Source organism: Argiope bruennichi, chromosome X2 (assembly GCF_947563725.1).
Source record: "Argiope bruennichi chromosome X2, qqArgBrue1.1, whole genome shotgun sequence".
Classification (NCBI taxonomy): domain Eukaryota; kingdom Metazoa; phylum Arthropoda; class Arachnida; order Araneae; family Araneidae; genus Argiope; species Argiope bruennichi.
In genome coordinates this window covers 135,454,433-135,476,277 of record NC_079163.1, presented here as the reverse complement: position 1 = coordinate 135,476,277, position 21,845 = coordinate 135,454,433, and the positions used below count along the sequence as shown (strand labels likewise).

At 32.0% G+C, this 21,845-nt stretch overlaps 1 protein-coding gene across 1 annotated transcript; it reads right to left on the bottom strand.

The window, feature by feature from the left end:
• Window positions 1-12,346: 12,346 nt before the first annotated feature.
• Window positions 12,347-19,229, bottom strand: LOC129960902 (sterol O-acyltransferase 1-like). The gene is made up of 4 exons (XM_056074621.1): window positions 18,892-19,229; window positions 18,202-18,331; window positions 14,951-15,093; window positions 12,347-12,697 (listed from the first exon to the last, which is right to left on the bottom strand). Exons 1-4 carry the CDS (start codon window positions 18,898-18,900, stop codon window positions 12,632-12,634), a joined length of 348 nt encoding a protein of 115 aa, XP_055930596.1. The 5' UTR covers window positions 18,901-19,229; the 3' UTR covers window positions 12,347-12,631.
• Window positions 19,230-21,845: the final 2,616 nt, after the last annotated feature.

Here is a 21,845-nt window from a genome sequence, read left to right as displayed (position 1 = left end):
TTAAAACTTTTAGCAGATAATCATAATGAGAGTCTTAGACAATTCAGACGCGCTGCGGGTACGAAGCGTCGTGGCCAGATCGACAGCACGAGCCATCTAGTTTTGCTGGTCTTCAGTTCGAGTCTCGAAACTGAGAACTTTTTAAAAATATTTTTCTTTTCTTTCTTTTACATTTTTTTTAGATATTTTTATAATTTATTCCCACACTTACTACGAACTTTTCCAAATCTTATACTACTAAAATAAAATTTTATGTCAAAATATTTCTATATTCAAGAGAAATTTTAGGAGTCGAGTTCACGCACATGCGCAGAATTCATTCCTATTCAAAACATTGTGCTTTTAGACCAGAATGAGACCACGTTAAAACTTTTAGTGGATAATCATAATGAGAGTCTTAGACCATTCAGACTCGCTGCGGGTACGAAGCGTCGTGGCCAGATCGGCAGCACTAGACATCTAGTTTTGCTGGTCTTCAGTTCGAGTCACGAAACTGAGAACTTTTTCAATATATTTTTCTTTTCTTTTTTTAAGTTTAATTTTGATATTTTTATCCTTTATTCCCACACTTACTACGAACTTTTCCAAATCTTATACTACTAAAATAAAATTTTATGTCAAAATATTTCTATATTCAAGAGAAATTTTAGGAGTCGAGTTCACGCACATGCGCAGAATTCTTTCCTATTCAAAACATTGTGCTTTTAGACCAGAATGACACCATGTTAAAACTTTTTGTCGATAATCATAATGAGAGTCTTAGACCATTGAGAATCGCTGCGGGTACGAAGCTTCGTGGCCAGATCGGCAGCACGAGCCATCTGGTTTTGCTGGTCTTAAGTTCGAGTCCCGAAACTGAGAACTTTTTAAATATATTTTTCTTTTCTTTTTTTTAATATTTTTTTAGATATTTTTATCCTTTATTCCGACTTTTATTACGAACTTTTCCAAATCTTATACTACTAAAATAAAATTTTATGTCAAAATATTTCTATATTCAAGAGAAATTTTAGGAGAAGAGTTCACGCACATGCGCAGAAATCATTCCTATTCAAAACATTGTGCTTTTAGACCAGAATGACACCACGTTAAAACTTTTAGTAGATAATCATAATGAGAGTCTTAGACAATTCAGACGCGCTGCGGGTACGAAGCGTCGTGGCCAGATCGACAGCACGAGCCATCTAGTTTTGCTGGTCTTCAGTTCGAGTCTCGAAACTGAGAACTTTTTAAAAATATTTTTCTTTTCTTTCTTTTACATTTTTTTTAGATATTTTTATAATTTATTCCCACACTTACTACGAACTTTTCCAAATCTTATACTACTAAAATAAAATTTTATGTCAAAATATTTCTATATTCAAGAGAAATTTTAGGAGTCGAGTTCACGCACATGCGCAGAATTCTTTCCTATTCAAAACATTGTGCTTTTAGACCAGAATGACACCACGTTAAAACTTTTTGTGGATAATCATAATGAGAGTCTTAGACCATTCAGAATCGCTGCAAGTACGAGGCTTCGTGGCCAGATCGGCTGCACGAGCCATCTAGTTTTGCTGGTCTTCAGTTCGAGTCTCGAAACTGAGAACTTTTTAAATATATTTTTCTTTTCTTTTTTTTACATTTTTTTAGATATTTTTATCCTTTATTCCGACTCTTACTACGAACTTTTCCAAATCTTATACTACTAAAATAAAATTTTATGTCAAAATATTTCTATATTCAAGAGAAATTTTAGGAGTCGAGTTCACGCATATGCGCAGAATTCATTCCTATTCAAAACATTGTGCTTTTAGACCAGAATGACACCACGTTAACACTTTTAGTGGATAATCATAATGAGAGTCTTAGACCATTCAGACGCACTGCGGATACGAAGCTTCGTGGCCTGATCGGCAGCACGAGCCATCTAGTTTTTCTGATCTTCAGTTCGAGTCTCGAAACTGAGAACTTTTTCAATATATTTTTCTTTTCTTTTTTTTAAGTTTTATTTTAGATATTTTTATCCTTTATTCCCACACTTAATACGAACTTTTCCAAATCTTATACTACTAAAATAAAATTTTATGTCAAAATATTTCTATATTCAAGAGAAATTTTAGGAGTCGAGTTCACGCACATGCGCAGAATTCATTCCTATTCAAAACATTGTGCTTTTAGACCAGAATGACACCACGTTAACACTTTTAGTGGATAATAATAATGAGAGTCTTAGACCATTCAGACGCACTGCGGGTACGAAGCTTCGTGGCCAGATCGGCAGCACGAGCCATCTAGTTTTGCTGGTCTTCAGTTCGAGTCTCGAAACTGAGAACTTTTTAAATATATTTTTCTTTTCTTTTTTTTAAGTTTTATTTTAGATATTTTTATCCTTTATTCCCACACTTACTACGAACTTTTCCAAATCTTATACTACTAAAATAAAATTGTATGTCAAAATATTTCTATATTCAAGAGAAATTTTAGGAGCCGAGTTCCCGCACATGCGCAGAATTCATGCCTATTCAAAACATTGTGCTTTTAGACCAGAATGACACCACGTTAAAACTTTTAGTTGATAATCATAATGAGAGTCTTAGACCATTCAGGCGCGCTGCGGGTACGAAGCTTCGTGGCCAGATCTGCAGCACGAGCCATCTCGATTTGCTGGTCTTCAGTTCGAGTCTCGAAACTGAGAACTTTTTAAATATATTTTTCTTTTCTTTTTTTTACATTTTTAAAAAATATTTTTATCCTTTATTCCCACACTTACTACGAACTTTTCCAAATCTTATACTACTAAAATAAAATGTTATGTCAAAATATTTCTATATTCAAGAGAAATTTTAGGAGCCGAGTTCGCGCACATGCGCAGAATTCATTCCTATTCAAAACTTTGTGCTTTTAGACCAGAATGACACCACGTTAAAACTTTTAGTTGATAATCATAATGAGAGTTTAGACCATTCAGACGCGCTGCGGGCACGAAGCTTCGTGGGCAGATCGGCAGCACGAGCCATCTAGTTTTGCTGGTCTTCAGTTCGAGTCTCGAAACTAAGAACTTTTTAAATATATTTTTCTTTTCTTTTTTTACATTTTTTTTAGATATTTTTATCCTTTATTCCCACACTTACTACGAAGTTTTAAAAATCTTATACTACTAAAATAAAATTTTATGTCAAAGTATTTCTATATTCAAGAGAAATTTTAGGAGTCGAGTTCACGCACATGCGCAGAATTCTTTCCTATTCAAAACATTGTGCTTTTAGACCAGAATGACACCATGTTAAAACTTTTTGTCGATAATCATAATGAGAGTCTTAGACCATTGAGAATCGCTGCGGGTACGAAGCTTCGTGGCCAGATCGGCAGCACGAGCCATCTGGTTATGCTGGTCTTAAGTTCGAGTCCCGAAACTGAGAACTTTTTAAATATATTTTTCTTTTCTTTTTTTTAATATTTTTTTAGATATTTTTATCCTTTATTCCGACTTTTATTACGAACTTTTCCAAATCTTATACTACTAAAATAAAATTTTATGTCAAAATATTTCTATATTCAAGAGAAATTTTAGGAGTCGAGTTCACGCACATGCGCAGAAATCATTCCTATTCAAAACATTGTGCTTTTAGACCAGAATGACACCACGTTAAAACTTTTAGTAGATAATCATAATGAGAGTCTTAGACAATTCAGACGCGCTGCGGGTACGAAGCGTCGTGGCCAGATCGACAGCACGAGCCATCTAGTTTTGCTGGTCTTCAGTTCGAGTCTCGAAACTGAGAACTTTTTAAAAATATTTTTCTTTTCTTTCTTTTACATTTTTTTTAGATATTTTTATAATTTATTCCCACACTTACTACGAACTTTTCCAAATCTTATACTACTAAAATAAAATTTTATGTCAAAATATTTCTATATTCAAGAGAAATTTTAGGAGTCGAGTTCACGCACATGCGCAGAATTCTTTCCTATTCAAAACATTGTGCTTTTAGACCAGAATGACACCACGTTAAAACTTTTTGTGGATAATCATAATGAGAGTCTTAGACCATTCAGAATCGCTGCAAGTACGAGGCTTCGTGGCCAGATCGGCTGCACGAGCCATCTAGTTTTGCTGGTCTTCAGTTCGAGTCTCGAAACTGAGAACTTTTTAAATATATTTTTCTTTTCTTTTTTTTACATTTTTTTAGATATTTTTATCCTTTATTCCGACTCTTACTACGAACTTTTCCAAATCTTATACTACTAAAATAAAATTTTATGTCAAAATATTTCTATATTCAAGAGAAATTTTAGGAGTCGAGTTCACGCATATGCGCAGAATTCATTCCTATTCAAAACATTGTGCTTTTAGACCAGAATGACACCACGTTAACACTTTTAGTGGATAATCATAATGAGAGTCTTAGACCATTCAGACGCACTGCGGATACGAAGCTTCGTGGCCTGATCGGCAGCACGAGCCATCTAGTTTTTCTGATCTTCAGTTCGAGTCTCGAAACTGAGAACTTTTTCAATATATTTTTCTTTTCTTTTTTTTAAGTTTTATTTTAGATATTTTTATCCTTTATTCCCACACTTAATACGAACTTTTCCAAATCTTATACTACTAAAATAAAATTTTATGTCAAAATATTTCTATATTCAAGAGAAATTTTAGGAGTCGAGTTCACGCACATGCGCAGAATTCATTCCTATTCAAAACATTGTGCTTTTAGACCAGAATGACACCACGTTAACACTTTTAGTGGATAATAATAATGAGAGTCTTAGACCATTCAGACGCACTGCGGGTAGGAAGCTTCGTGGCCAGATCGGCAGCACGAGCCATCTAGTTTTGCTGGTCTTCAGTTCGAGTCTCGAAACTGAGAACTTTTTAAATATATTTTTCTTTTCTTTTTTTTAAGTTTTATTTTAGATATTTTTATCCTTTATTCCCACACTTACTACGAACTTTTCCAAATCTTATACTACTAAAATAAAATTGTATGTCAAAATATTTCTATATTCAAGAGAAATTTTAGGAGCCGAGTTCCCGCACATGCGCAGAATTCATGCCTATTCAAAACATTGTGCTTTTAGACCAGAATGACACCACGTTAAAACTTTTAGTTGATAATCATAATGAGAGTCTTAGACCATTCAGGCGCGCTGCGGGTACGAAGCTTCGTGGCCAGATCTGCAGCACGAGCCATCTCGATTTGCTGGTCTTCAGTTCGAGTCTCGAAACTGAGAACTTTTTAAATATATTTTTCTTTTCTTTTTTTTACATTTTTAAAAAATATTTTTATCCTTTATTCCCACACTTACTACGAACTTTTCCAAATCTTATACTACTAAAATAAAATGTTATGTCAAAATATTTCTATATTCAAGAGAAATTTTAGGAGCCGAGTTCGCGCACATGCGCAGAATTCATTCCTATTCAAAACTTTGTGCTTTTAGACCAGAATGACACCACGTTAAAACTTTTAGTTGATAATCATAATGAGAGTTTAGACCATTCAGACGCGCTGCGGGCACGAAGCTTCGTGGGCAGATCGGCAGCACGAGCCATCTAGTTTTGCTGGTCTTCAGTTCGAGTCTCGAAACTAAGAACTTTTTAAATATATTTTTCTTTTCTTTTTTTACATTTTTTTTAGATATTTTTATCCTTTATTCCCACACTTACTACGAAGTTTTAAAAATCTTATACTACTAAAATAAAATTTTATGTCAAAGTATTTCTATATTCAAGAGAAATTTTAGGAGTCGAGTTCACGCACATGCGCAGAATTCATTCCTATTCAAAACATTGTGCTTTTAGACCAGAATGACACCACGTTAACACTTTTAGTGGATAATAATAATGAGAGTCTTAGACCATTCAGACGCACTGCGGGTACGAAGCTTTGTATCCAGATCGGCAGCACGAACCATCTAATTTTGCTGGTCTTCAGTTCGAGTCTCGAAACTGAGAACTTTTTAAATATATTTTTCTTTTCTTTTTTTTACATTTTTTTTAGATATTTTTATCCTTTATTCCCACACTTACTACAAAGTTTTCCAAATCTTATACTACTAAAATAAAATTTTATGTCAAAATATTTCTATATTCAAGAGAAATTTTAGGAGTCGAGTTCACGCACATGCGCAGAATTCATTCCTATTCAAAACATTGTTCTTTTAGACCAGAATGACACCACGTTAACACTTTTAGTGGATAATAATAATGAGAGTCTTAGACCATTCAGACGCACTGCGGGTACGAAGCTTCGTATCCAGATCAGCAGCACGAGCCATCTAGTTTTTCTGGTCTTCAGTTCGAGTCTCGAAACTGAGAACTTTTTCAATATATTTTTCTTTTCTTTTTTTTAAGTTTTATTTTTGATATTTTTATCCTTTATTCCCACACTTACTACGAACTTTTCCAAATCTTATACTACTAAAATAAAATTTTATGTCAAAATATTTCTATATTCAAGAGAAATTTTAGGAGCCGAGTTCGCGCACATGCGCAGAATTCATTCCTATTCAAAACATTGTGCTTTTAGACCAGAATCACACCACGTTAAAACTTTTAGTTAATAATCATAATGAGACTCTTAGACCATTCAGACGCGCTGCGGGTACGAAACTTCGTGGGCGGATCGGCAGCACGAGCCATCTAGTTTTGCTGGTCTTCAGTTCGAGTCTCGAAACTGAGAACTTTTTAAATATATTTTTCTTCTCTTTTTTTTTAACATTTTTTTTAGATATTTTTATCCTTTATTCCCACACTTACTACGAACTTTTCCAAATGTTGAACTACTAAAATAAAATGTATTGTCAAAATATTTCTATATTCAAGAGAAATTTTAAGAGTCAAGTTCAAGCACATGCGCAGAATTCATTCCTATTCAAAACATTGTGCTTTTAGACTAGATTGACACCATGTTAAAACTTTTAGTGGATAATCATAATGAGAGTCTTAGACCATTCAGACGCTACACATGTCCGAAACTTCGTGGCCAGATCGGCAGCACGAGCCATCTAGTTTAGCTGGTCTTCAGTTCGAGTCTCGAAACTGAGAACTTTTTAAATATATTTCTCTTTTCTATTTTTTACATTTTTTTTAGATATTTTTATCCTTTATTCCCACACTTACTACGAAGTTTTCCAAATCTTATACTACTAAAATAAAATTTTATGTCAAAATATTTCTATATTCAAGAGAAATTTTAAGAGCCGAGTTCGCGCACATGCGCAGAATTCATTCCTATTCAAAACATTGTGCTTTTAGACCAGAATCACACCACGTTAAAACTTTTAGTTAATAATCATAATGAGACTCTTAGACCATTCAGACGCGCTGCGGGTACGAAACTTCGTGGGCGGATCGGCAGCACGAGCCATCTAGTTTTGCTGGTCTTCAGTTCGAGTCTCGAAACTGAGAACTTTTTAAATATATTTTTCTTCTCTTTTTTTTTAACATTTTTTTTAGATATTTTTATCCTTTATTCCCACACTTACTACGAACTTTTCCAAATGTTGAACTACTAAAATAAAATGTATTGTCAAAATATTTCTATATTCAAGAGAAATTTTAAGAGTCAAGTTCAAGCACATGCGCAGAATTCATTCCTATTCAAAACATTGTGCTTTTAGACTAGATTGACACCATGTTAAAACTTTTAGTGGATAATCATAATGAGAGTCTTAGACCATTCAGACGCTACACATGTCCGAAACTTCGTGGCCAGATCGGCAGCACGAGCCATCTAGTTTAGCTGGTCTTCAGTTCGAGTCTCGAAACTGAGAACTTTTTAAATATATTTCTCTTTTCTATTTTTTACATTTTTTTTAGATATTTTTATCCTTTATTCCCACACTTACTACGAAGTTTTCCAAATCTTATACTACTAAAATAAAATTTTATGTCAAAATATTTCTATATTCAAGAGAAATTTTAAGAGCCGAGTTCGCGCACATGCGCAGAATTCATTCCTATTCAAAACATTGTGCTTTTAGACCAGAATGACACCACGTTAACACTTTTAGTGGATAATAATAATGAGAGTCTTAGACCATTCAGACGCACGGCGGGTACGAAGCTTCGTGGCCAGATCGGCAGCACGAGCCATCTAGTTTTGCTGGTCTTCAGTTCGAGTCTCGAAACTGAGAACTTTTTAAATATATTTTTCTTTTCTTTTTTTTTTACATTTTTTTTAGATATTTTTATCCTTTATTCCCACACATACTACGAACTTTTCCAAATGTTGAACTACTAAAATAAAATGTATTGTCAAAATATTTCTATATTCAAGAGAAATTTTAAGAGTCAAGTTCAAGCACATGCGCAGAATTCATTCCTATTCAAAACATTGTGCTTTTAGACTAGATTGACACCATGTTAAAACTTTTAGTGGATAATCATAATGAGAGTCTTAGACCATTCAGACGCTTTACATGTCCGAAACTTCGTGGCCAGATCGGCAGCACGAGCCATCTAGTTTAGCTGGTCTTCAGTTCGAGTCTCGAAACTGAGAACTTTTAAAATATATTTTTCTTTTCTTTTTTTTACATTTTTTTGAGATATTTTTATCCTTTATTCCCACGCTTACTACGAACTTTTCCAAATCTTATACTACTAAAATAAAATTTTATGTCAAAATATTTCTATATTCAAGAGAAATTTTAGGAGTCGAGTTCACGCACATGCGCAGAATTCATTCCTATTCAAAACATTGTGCTTTTAGACTAGATTGACACCATGTTAAAACTTTTAGTGGATAATCATAATGAGAGTCTTAGACCATTCAGACGCTATACATGTCCGAAACTTCGTGGCCAGATCGGCAGCAGGAGCCACCTAGTTTTGCTGGTCTTCAGTTCGAGTCTCGAAACTGAGAACTTTTTCAATATATTTTTCTTTTCTTTTTTTTAAATTTTATTTTAGATATTTTTATCCTTTATTCCCACACTTACTACGAACTTTTCCAAATCTTATACTACTAAAATAAAATTTTATGTCAAAATATTTCTATATTCAAGAGAAATTTTAGGAGTCGAGTTCACGCATATGCGCAGAATTCATTCCTATTCAAAACTTTGTGCTTTTAGACCAGAATGACACCACGTTAACACTTTTAGTGGATAATCATAATGAGAGTCTTAGACCATTCAGACGCACTGCGGGTACTAAGCTACGTGGCCAGATCGGCAGCACGAGCCATCTAGTTTTTCTGGTCTTCAGTTCGAGTCTAGAAACTGAGAACTTTTTAAATATATTTTTCATTTCTTTTTTTTTACATTTTTTTAGATATTTTTATCCTTTATTCCCACACTTACTACGAACTTTTCCAAATCTTATACTACTAAAATAAAATTTTACGTCAAAATATTTCTATATTCAAGAGAAATTTTAGGAGCCGAGTTCGCGCACATGCGCAGAATTCTTTCCTATTCAAATCATTGTGCTTTTAGACCAGAATGACACCACGTTAAAACTTTTAGTTGATAATCATAATGAGAGTCTTAGACCATTCAGTTGCGCTGCGAGTACGAAGCTTCGTGGGCAGATCGGCAGCACGAGCCATCTAGTTTTGCTGGTCTTCAGTTCGAGTCTCGAAACTGAGAACTTTTTAAATATATTTTTCTTTTCTTTTTTTTACATTTTTTTTAGATATTTTTATCCTTTATTCCCACACTTACTACGAACTTTTCCAAATCTTATACTACTAAAATAAAATTTTATGTCAAAATATTTCTATAATCAAGAGAAATTTTAGGAGTCGAGTTCACGCACATGCGCAGAATTCATTCCTATTCAAAACATTGTGCTTTTAGACCAGAATGACACCATGTTAAAACTTTTAGTGGATAATCCTAATGAGAGTCTTAGACCATTCAGACGCGCTGCAGGTACGAAGCTTCGTGGCCATATAGGCAGCACGAGCCATCTAGTTTTGCTGGTCTTCAGTTCGAGTCTCGAAACTGAGAACTTTTTTCATATATTTTTCTTTTCTTTTTTTTACATTTTTTTAAAAATATTTTTATCCTTTATTCCCACACTTACTATGAACTTTTCCAAATCTTATACTACTAAAATAAAATTTTATGTCAAAATATTTCTATATTCAAGAGAAATTTTAGGAGCCGAGTTCGCGCACATGCGCAGAATTCGTTCCTATTCAAATCATTGTGCTTTTAGACCAGAATGACACCACGTTAAAACTTTTAGTTGATAATCATAATGAGTCTTAGACCATTCAGACGCGCTGCGGGTACGAAGCTTCGTGGCCAGATCGGCAGCACGAGCCATCTAGTTTTGCTTGTCTTCAGTTCGAGTCTCGAAACTGAGAACTTTTTAAATATATTTTTCTTTTCTTTTTTTTACATTTTTTTAAAAATATTTTTATCCTTTATTCCCACACTTACTATGAACTTTTCCAAATCTTATACTACTAAAATAAAATTTTATGTCAAAATATTTCTATATTCAAGAGAAATTTTAGGAGCCGAGTTCGCGCACATGCGCAGAATTCGTTCCTATTCAAATCATTGTGCTTTTAGACCAGAATGACACCACGTTAAAACTTTTAGTTGATAATCATAATGAGTCTTAGACCATTCAGACGCGCTGCGGGTACGAAGCTTCGTGGCCAGATCGGCAGCACGAGCCATCTAGTTTTGCTTGTCTTCAGTTCGAGTCTCGAAACTGAGAACTTTTTAAATATATTTTTCTTTTCTTTTTTTTACATTTTTTAAAAATATTTTTATCCTTTATTCCCAAACTTACTACGAACTTTTCCAAATCTTATACTACTAAAATAAAATTTTATGTCAAAATATTTCTATATTCAAGAGAAATTTTAGGAGTCAAGTTCACGCACATGCGCAGAATTCATTCCTATTCAAAACATTGTGCTTTTAGACCAGAATGACAACACGTTAAAACTTTTAGTGGATAATCATAATGAGAGTCTTAGACCATTCAGACGCTCTATGTGTACGAAGCTTCGTTGCCAGATCAGCAGAACGAGCCACTTAGTTTTGCTGGTCTTCAGTTTGAGTCTCGAAAATGAGAACTTTTTAAATATATTTTTCTTTTCTTTTTTTTTTTAAATTTATTTTAGTAATTTTTGTCCATTATTCCCACACTTACTATGAACTATTCCAAATATTATACTTCTAAAATAAAATTAAAGCATAAATTTACGGAAAATACAGAAATGTTGTAACCGAAAAATGTTAACCCTAGCCTCATTAGAGTGGGGGAAAAAACTTGGCGACCAACCGGTTCACCAATATTAATGCTCGTTAAAATTTTAATAGTTAAATATTTTATGTAACTCGTATTTTAATAGTTTCTTCATGGAAATATTTTAAAGTTACAAATTTTGATAGTCATATAATTCATTCATAATATTATAAAGACTTCAACTATAACGTAATATGTATCTTCCTAATGTTCTTTTAGCCCCCGTAGAATTTATGCTTTAAATTAAAGTGGAAATGGTTAAATTGCAATTTAAATAAGGAAATTTTTTACTGAAACAATGAATTTTTTTTCTTTTAAAATATGAGTACTGAAAACACAGTCGCTTTGCATTTAAGCTAAACCTTATGCAAAATTAAGAATATCTTTCTTAATTTATGTAATATCTTAAGAAGGTTTCTACAAAATTTTCTGAGATTCATCATGAACATATCGATTAATTAACATTGTTTAGTTTTAAATGCATCAAACACTAAGAAAATAAACAGAATCCTTTGAAATAATCTGTCGAAAACATATTAAACCTTCAAAACGAAGTCCGTATCCATTGTCGACAATCAGAACACAATACGCATGCGTGAATTTTCAACGCCAATTATGGTAACGCAAATGCTTGAAATTTCTACGCCAGTTGGGGTAACGCTATGCCGATTAGAAAATTTTAATTTCCTTTAATCGGAGTTATTTTAATTCAAAAGTACTTCAGAATGAATCTGAAAGATCGATTAATTAATAATCTTTAATCTTAAATGCATAAAACATTAAGAAAATGAATAGAATCGTTTGAATTAATCGGCAGGAAAATGTTACGCCTAAGCCTCATTGCTGTTGGGAAAAAATGTTGAAGCCTTACTCATTTGGCGGTGGGGAAAGAAATAATTTGTTTGGAGGGAAAGTTAGTTTTTAATTAAAAGTTAAAATTCTAATTAAAAATTCAAAAAAAGGAACCCCAGGTGCACATTCCCGACCTCCAAGGTATACATGTACCAAATTTGGTAGGTGTAGGTGAAATGGTCTGGCCTGTAGAGCAGATATAACTGATTTAAAATATTTTAAAAAAGATTTAGTAAACCTGAAAGCTTACATTTCTGTAAAAGTTTCTAGAATTCTACATCTACAGTAGTAAGACATACTTAATTTCATCGATTTAAAAGTTTGTTTATAATTAAAGAAAGTGAGATACACTCTTAATGATATTCAAATAAGTTTGGACATATTCGAAAATTTATAATTTACAATATTACTTAAATAAGTCTCCCAAAATTAGAGGCACTCTATTTCCAAATACATGTTAAACATATATCTAAAATTAAATTTTCAGTGGATTGTCCGGAATTCTATTTATTTAGAATACAGGTCGAGTTAGATTGTTATATTTTTACTAAAAAGCTTTTTAACTAAACTTTTACGCTAAACTGGGAAAGATATCACATTGCAATGGAGAAACCGAGGAACTGCATAGTCTAGCCAAGAATCCTGTAAAGGAAATTAAAAATAATAAATTATTCATTATTGAGGAACATGATATTGTATAAAGTAATCTATCACAATTAATCTTATTATATCCATCATTTTAGTTTGGAATCTTTGGAAATCAGAAATATATTTAATACAACTCAAAATTTTTTACGCATCTAAAGCAGAAAGTTTATGCTAATTAGTATATTACTACGAACCTACTGTCAATGCGAGCATGATTTTTTTTTAAATATAATTATTTCTAAATCTGAAATGAATTTCATCATAATATATATTTTAAAAAAAATTATATGTGATCCATTTTTAAAAGAACTCGTAGAAAGAAAAGAAGGGGGAAAAAAAAAATTGAAATCTGCTATCGCAAATTTCAAGTAATCATATGATAACATTATTTGTTTTAAATTAAGTGGTATCGATCCGATAGAAAAACATGTTCTCACATGACTCATATCTCGCAATCACCAACATTTAGGAAAGCGATGGTTTTTGACCATATTAAAATCAATAAATAAATCTTAAAATCAATAAAAATTTTTTCGCGAGGCCAGATTTTTTTCTTGCAAAGCCAGTTTAAACGGGTTTTAAACAATTACGTAAATATCAGATTACGCATATACGTCGATATTTAGAAAACGACTTTTTTTTAACTCTCAAAATCGTTCGAGCTCCAAAAATTTTTGCTAGCCAGGAAAATTGAAAACTAAGAAAAACAACAAAAAAAACATATATTATATAGCTTTCGATACTTCTCTCACTGTTCCGCGTTCATTTCCCGTTTCTTCTGTGCGCTTTTCCGGACGATAACTTCCAACGTCCCTCAACTTTATTGGCCAGACCGGAGAATCGGGTGCATGGCAAACATTCGTGCTATTTTATACCTTTTGTTGGCTATAAGTCACCAAATGTGACAATCTTCTTTATCATTTTCTAACAACCCTAAAAGCAAAAAACTGGTGCCTCAAAGCAATAAATCGCCGATTTTCTGCCCGTGCATTTCGAGGCTTCAAACACCCCAAACCAAAACAACATAATTTTATCACAAGATAAAATGCTAAGTGATAAATTGAAAGTGATAGAAAGACATTGAGTGATAGTGAAAATAATCATGCTAAGTGATAAAAAAAACTCCATTTTTTCTAGATATTTATTTATAAAGGAAAAAAGTTACAAGGATGCAACAGTGCATGTCATTAACATTGAGGTCTGAGATGTGGATGCGTTATACCCCAACTTTCAAATAACGGAAGTATCATCTCAACAATCTAATATATTGCGTTCTGTGCTTAGTTCCGTCTCGTAAAGAAAAGAATCGAGCACTTCTTTTGCAAGTCAACTTCCAGTAGAGCAATTAGATTCTTTAATTTATACAGATTTGCAAGTTTGATCGCAAATTAGCTTAAAGCATTTATAAATTTTCGAATTCACATACGAGCAAACGGATACACCAACAAGCTTTTCATTCTTTGATAGATTTAATCTAAAAAATGTGATATAGATTTGTGATTATGATAATAAACCCATAAATCAAATTTCAGTCCTTCAGATTTTTGGGATTTTGAATTCTGTTTAAATGCAATTGGAAAGATAGAGAATAGATATTAGACAATGATTACGAAAGAGCATGCGATTTTTGGCGATTAATCGCCAGGATTTGGTTAGTACAAAGTACCAGAAAATCGAATGTATATACTTTTTTCCCGTCCAATTAAAAATGAAATTTGACATAAAACTTCAATGATAGTTTCAAAATCACATATCATATTTAAAATCTTTTAGTCATCACGTTAAAGTGTAGAAAAAAGTAAAGAAAAGCTTGTGAAAGATGGTTAAGCCCTGCACGGATTTGGTTCTAAATTAAATGCAGGTCTACACTTTAAATTTTAAATTTGGGTACCAAATTTTATCCATCCAGCTTTTTTGCTTGATATTTATCGTGTTAAGATATACTGGAACAATTGAAGGGACAGACCTTCGTTTGAAATGATCTTGTTCAAACTTTGACAGAAATCTTCAAATTTGTTGTAAAAACCATACAACAAATTTCGCTCGGCTAGCTCAAACCATTTTTTAGTTATCGTGTTCACAGACAGACAAGTATACTTCCAGAAACGTGTTTTTCGGATTCAGGCAGTTCTGAAACGTTGAGTTTCAACGAAGTCTCGACTTGCAATTTTTTGACGTGTATAATATTTTCTCTTTCTATACTTCGTGTGTAGGAAGTAAAACTAAATTAAAGGAGGAAAAACCTACTAAAATCCTCGGGCAGTTGATCCTGGCAGACATTTCCAAAGAGTAGAAAACTAGTAAAAGTCCATATCCTAGCAACAAAGTAAACCAAAGGAAAAAGTTCCAGAAGTTTGAGGTTCTTCTTCGAGTCATAAAAATGAATATAACTGAAAAAAAAATGTTGGATTTTTATTAATAGTTTGGTGCAAATTTAAAAAAAAATTAAGATCGAGACAGTTACAAAAGAATACAAAAATTGGAAAAATTTGAATAAATTAAAACTAGATATTTATGTAACTTTGATTTAGATATAACATGCCAAAATTTAATAAATTATGATTATTCATATAATAAGGGTTAAAAGAGAGGCTAAATCATTCTTATGCCTATAAAAAAGAGTATTTAATAATATGAGCTTAAATAAAGCATACTGGAGCTAATATTTCTTAAATAGTAGAGCAATGTATCGGTTGATTATAATTAAAATTGCACTTTCAAAAGGCTGTTAATAATGAACTACTGGTCAGAATGACACAATATTTCATATTGAAAAATTCGTTTTATGAATGAAAAAATTCAAAAGTTTACCGATATATGGGGCTGTATTCTTCACAGTATGTTGAAATCTGTTGCTTTAAAAGATGTGTTAATTTAAAGGTGCAAATTCAGAGACATGATATGCGCAGCTCACATTATTCTTGTGATAAAAATAAGGAACAAGCAGTTTCTGCGTTTCAGAAGATAGTCGTGTCTCTACTATGAATATTTTTACAAGAATGGTGACTATGCGAAAATTACCTTCAAGTAATCCCGGACGTTACGGGATTTTAGAAGCGGTTCCGGTAAAATAACAGCATTCGGTCTGAAGAAGATGATTGATAAAGCTGAAGAGACGGGCTCATTTGAAGTGAAATGTGGCATAGAGAGGAAAGCAATTGCTTCGACATCAGGGGAGGATGTGGCTACACCACTATAGAAAGTGCCAAGTACTGCTCTGGTAATGCGCAGTATATAGGGAATTTTCCAGACTTCAGACATATCTGTGTGCATGATTTTGTCATTCTTGCAATACTACCCATTCAAAATTACACATTTTCAGGAGTTACTTCCTATTGATCTGTCAAAACGAGGAGCTATTACTGAAGCCGGTTCTTTTTTTTTTTTTTTTGCTTCAAAGGAAATGGACAATGCATAGCCATAAATCATTTTGTAGACAAAAAAGCCCATTTAATTCTCCAAAGTTCTATCAACATTCACAATTCCAAAACACTGGTAAGAGAGAATATGTTCCAAATGCAACCATTACCTCTTCATTTTCAAAAGGGCACCGTGTGGTGAGAGTTTACGGCAACCTTTATTATTGATTGCTTAATTTTTGAACAGATTGATATTTTGAATCCTATAACCGGTACAGTCAATAGGATACGTTATGAATCTCTTTTGCGCAACAACTCATTTCAACACTGCAACAGAGTGGATGTGGACATCACAATTTTTATGCTGGGTAGCACTACCCAGGACATTTCAACACAGCAAAGCAGATCTTGATTCTTCACTTTGGAAATGACAAAATTATCAGTCGCCATTTTCCAACAGCTTGGCCGTTACGATCAACATACTTGAACCCTGTGGAGTTACCTATAAATGTTGTGTACAGACGTCCGAATGCGGTCTTAGGTGAATTGCAAACATGCATTATGCAACACATTTATATTATCACCACTGAAACACTCCGATATGTTGTGAAACATGCAGTTTTGCTCCTTCAGCTGGCAGGAGGAAACGGTGGACAGTATACTGAAAATTTCTCAAGCAAATCATCCCCAAACTTCCTTTTCTTGAAGGTTTTACCAGTTTTGATTTAGAAACAGTTAAAAATCGATTTCATTTTTGCTTTTTTACGGTTTTTAGTCTAAGGACAGCTAAAAATCGATTTTTCCCACCTTATCGGGAAGGTGTCACACCGGATAAGGAACAAAGAGTACCTCGACAACATGTCAGGATTTTTAATTAGCACTTTATGACGAATAGAAGGACTTTCAGGGCCGAATCAGTCAACTTTTGAACTTTATTTTTTATTTTTCAAAGTCAATTTTCATTGTCCTACTTATACTCAGATCTCACTGTAAAAATATCCCAAATTTAATATAGGAAATCTTTATTATAAATTTCCACTCCAAAGGAAAAAAGAAGTTTAATCCATATCTGTTATTATTCGATATGATATAAATGTTATTTTTCAATTTAATATTTCTACTGAATTTAGATAATTTAATATTTTTATTCATAAAGTTTAATGTTCAGTATTAATGTTTTTTAATTTAAATTAATTAAAATACTTTCAACTTTTATATTGATATTTTAAAATCCATTTTGAGGAATCCCAAAATAATTTCACTTATAAACGGTTTAAATAAGGCGTATTCAAAAATATTCAATTCTACAAAAAAAAGCATTCTTAGTTTTGTTAAAACAGGCCAAAGCAGTTTTAAATACTTGTATTAGCTTTATTTGATTCCTTCTATAAACGTGAAATTTATAATCACTTTTATACTCAGTTATACTTGTATACAATAGTTTTGACTCCATATGCATGGCTCAATTTATATATTGAATCTGGAAGAAAAAAGGATTTTCAGATTTCGTAATTGTCGTGGCTGGTTCGTGAGTGCTTTGAAAAAATTAGGCAAATAGAAAACTTAACAAATTTATTGCAGATTCGTTCGTGTTACTCTGCTCAGTAACTCCTTCTCCTCCAAGAGCAAACACTCGAATGACCTCACTCCTTTAATTACACTCGCGCAAGTGGTCTAGCGCCATCTATGAACGTTTATTTCCTAACGCTTCGAAATCCAATCACTACAGTAATATTTACAATAGCTAATTACAAAATATTTATTAAAAGGTTAATTAAAAATTTTCTAAATACACTTTTATTAGTGTGTTGAAAATTTGAAAATAATTTTAAAATGTGAAGGTGAAAACAAAATCGTGTTATCATGAAGTAGTGAAAACAATACTATAAAGAAACTGAAGCAAAATTAAAATTATAAGAAAAAGAAATTGCAAATTAATATGAAGAAAATTTCTAGGTATTCATTAATGATTTAAAAAATTATGTATATGACATATAATCGGTTACGGTTATTATATCTTGTATTCTGATGTTCTTATAATAAAACGTGCTTTAAGCAGTACAGTACACAGATATAAACGTTCTTTAAATATGTTTTTATTTAGAATAATTAAAAAGTAATTCATGAAAGGATACTTACTACCAGCTATGTAAAATAATGTGAATAAAGGAGGGAATATAAATCTGAGAGAAATGGCTACGATATATTCGTGAACAATTGCAGATAGCATAAAAACTGACAACATAGCAACAGTTCTGCTTTTCAAAATCTAAACAAAAGAGAAGCAGCGAGAAATAATCAAATACCTTTAAAAAGCAAAATATTCTGATGCTTTTAAAAACGATTTAATACAATTAATTAGATTATATTAAAGATTTAATACAATCTAAAAATTATACAGCGTTATATTTTATGTAGAAAGAAATTAATATTTACTATTGTTTCTTCACTAAATTTTTTATTAATAGGCTTTTTTTTAATTATGAATTTGGATAGAAATATCCACTTCAATTCTTTTTTAACTTATAATATCTAAGATTTTTGTTAAGTTTATAAATAGAATAATATATGTGAATTTCAGCTTAAAACTTAACACTGAATTCTTAAAACGCTTATTAAAGATTTCTTTTCTTTTCTTTGATATAAATATTTAAATACCATCAGTGTGGTGCATATTAAATTTAGATGGATATTTTCCCTAAAATACAAACACAAACGCATCATTCAACTTGTCTTCCAAATGAACTAAAGCTGTTCTCGAAACAGAGAACTTATAGCATTTTTGCATTATGTGGTTCATTTAAATATGCAAATAAATTTGTTACTTACAGCGTACATATCACAATAGATGTAGGAGTACAGCCAATCATGTACAAGTATATTCAAAGATCGGTAAAATTTTGTATAGGAAGTACAGTTCCACCAATCCTTTAAATAAAAATACACGAGGTATCATCTTTTCTGGGTGCAAGTGACTTTCAGAAATACATTATTTTTTCAGTTCTTTCAGTTATTAGTAGCAGAGTAAAATAGATAAAGACAAGCATCAAAGAAAACAAAATTTAATTTGAAAAAGCAAGTTCTTTTTCACAGGCATACACGCTTGTAGTTTACTGCCTCAATAAGAAACGTTCTCCTAAAGCAAACGTGCATTCATAAGATTTAACTTCATAGAAATGTTCCGAGCCAAACTTTGAAGATATCACTTTCAATTCCAGGAAAAATTGCACAATACTAGAATCTAGATTTCAAACAGTGTAGTTTTAATAGTCTTACATAAGTTCTGTTCATCATGTATGAGAACCTTTTTAATGGAGTTCAGCTCCATGACGTCAGAGCTCTATTATGTCCAGTTCATTCACCTTCTAAATAACGCGATTTTCATTTTTTATTCGTCTATAAACTACTCAGCTATTAATTAGAATCCTTCTTCTCTAGCATGAAACAATGAACGAAAATCATGCGATTACGTATTGGAAGAAACAATGAAACCGATTTCCGTTTCATTCACAGCAATGAAAATATTATTGTGAAATATTCTCCAAAATACATTTAAAACCTAATTATATATATATATAGGTCTAAAAATCTTACAGGAATTAAATTCTGAATCATTGAAAAGATGAAAAAGATAATTGTCTGGTTATTAAAACGATGCAAAAAAAATATTTTTCATATAAATAATTTCATTCATTTTCATATAAAAATATAAATATTTTTTCAGAAGTTACCTCAAAAATCTAAATTATTTTAATTAATTTAAATTTAAATTAAAATTTCATAGAAATCACTCTGAAATGCCCATTCATACTTCTCAAAATCTGAGCAAAATTTAGTAACTCGAGGTCATTTAGAGCGCGCCCACATTCATACATATCAATAGTAGAGATGGGATTCACATGAGAAATAAACCGAAATGACTAGGGTCAATTAAATGAACACTCCAATCTATTATAATTTTAAAAATTGTAAACATTTATTGTAAATATATCAAAAAAATATTGGAAAAGAAAAGATATCTACATATAACAATTATAAATGAAATTATAAAATTTGTATGTATAAAAATAGTCCTTGCAATTAAATTTAATAAAAAAATTCGCTTAAATTTAATAAAGTAATCTTGTTTTTTAGAAGTTCTAACCACCACAACAAAAAAATGGAGTTTAATATTTAAGGAAATCAATCAAGTTATTCAGAATTTTATGGGAAAGAAATATACAATCAATATCTGTATTTGATTTCTAGCAATGAAAATTTTAAATTGTTCGCTAATATTAGGATGTATCTATAGAAAACGGTATTTAATCTTATACAATATCGATGTTTAAAACTAGGACAGCTAATGTAAGTAAGAATTTTTTTGTTCATCCTCAAAAATTCTATGAAGCTTCCAGTAAGATGGTTCTTTTTTTTTGTTTGTTTGTTTCATTTACTGCATTAGAATAAACTCAAAAAGGAAGCAAGTAACTAATTGTTTTCAGCTATATTACTTTTTTGGTGGTGAATCATAGACTAATTACTCTGACCCGTTCGAAGGCATACGGAAAAGAATGATTGGACTGCCGTGACAGCAACACTGCCGGGAACTGGGGTTGTTTCCTAAGGGCCATCACCGGCTACGGTACAACCCTTCCCTAAGAAGCACGTCCCATCATCGATGGGAACTAGCCACCCCAACATTTTGTATACCTACAAGGGTGGCGAGAACCAACCACCATGCCAAACGCTTCTCACTTTCAATTACGAGGTGCTCCCCCGTGGGACTTCCTGGTTATGAAAGCAGAAAATCTCGTTACATTAACAAAACTAATCATGATAAAACTGAATACTGAAATTCAAACAAAGGCATGAGAAATACCAGACTCATCTAACAAGTGAGATTGATTTTTTTTAAAGAATTTTGAAAATTACATTTATCACTCACATAAAGCAAAAAAAAAAAAAAGAAAAAAAAAACGTGTTTAAAATCTACATAACAAAAAATCTTAGAAAAGGTCACTCCATCAGCAGTTATTCTGAACATTTATAAACATATGAAATCAGCACGCAACTAGAAAGATACTTACGTCATAAAACAACCTGTCGCCAAACCTCAGCATTTCAGCAAAAGCATTCTGCAAACAGTGTAATATGCGATAAAACGTTAAGAACGAGATCATATTACCTGCGAAGATTGCAATAGCCAACAAACCCACAAAATGAGTGATGGGTATGGGTTCAATGCCCGACTTGTTGAAGCTATTCGCTAAAAAACAAATGTAGACAATATAGTCACCCAATACAATAAGAAATGATTGCAAAAGATTCCAGGCAACGAAACCCCAGCGAATACCAGATGTTCTGAAAATAAAAGAAAAAGTGAAACACTTTTACAAACTTTTATTTAACGTGACTTTTCCATATTTTTAACCAGAGGGAGTAGTCTTTCAAAAATTTTCACTCACAGTCCCTAATAAAGCTGTTAACCCAGAGAGCACCCTGCATGGTATTGACCTATTTTAATTATGATATATTCAACTTTGTCGTGAATTTACCATTTTTACTGAATGCATCGTGTCATTCTTGGCGAGTTTTTTTGGCGACCCATCTCTGACTTGTGTAAAAAGTATCCGAAAATCGAATTAGTATTTTTGACACGTTTTTCTCAACTGATTCAAACAAAAATTTGCTTAAAACTGCTTTTTGTAGTTACAAAATCCCATGCTAAATTTGATATTTTTAAGTCACTGCGTTTTTAAGTTTATCGCGTTTATTTGTTTCTGAAAATACAAACCAATAAG

Bases quoted from the DNA above. Each gene is read 5' to 3' on its own strand.
- LOC129960902 (XM_056074621.1), bottom strand. The intron at 15,094-18,201 runs GTAAGTATCCTT...TTTTTTTTTCAG, and splicing joins ATTATTTTACATAGCTGGTA to TTATATTCATTTTTATGACT. The intron at 12,698-14,950 runs GTAGGTTTTTCC...TTTCCTTTACAG, and splicing joins TCAACTGCCCGAGGATTTTA to GATTCTTGGCTAGACTATGC.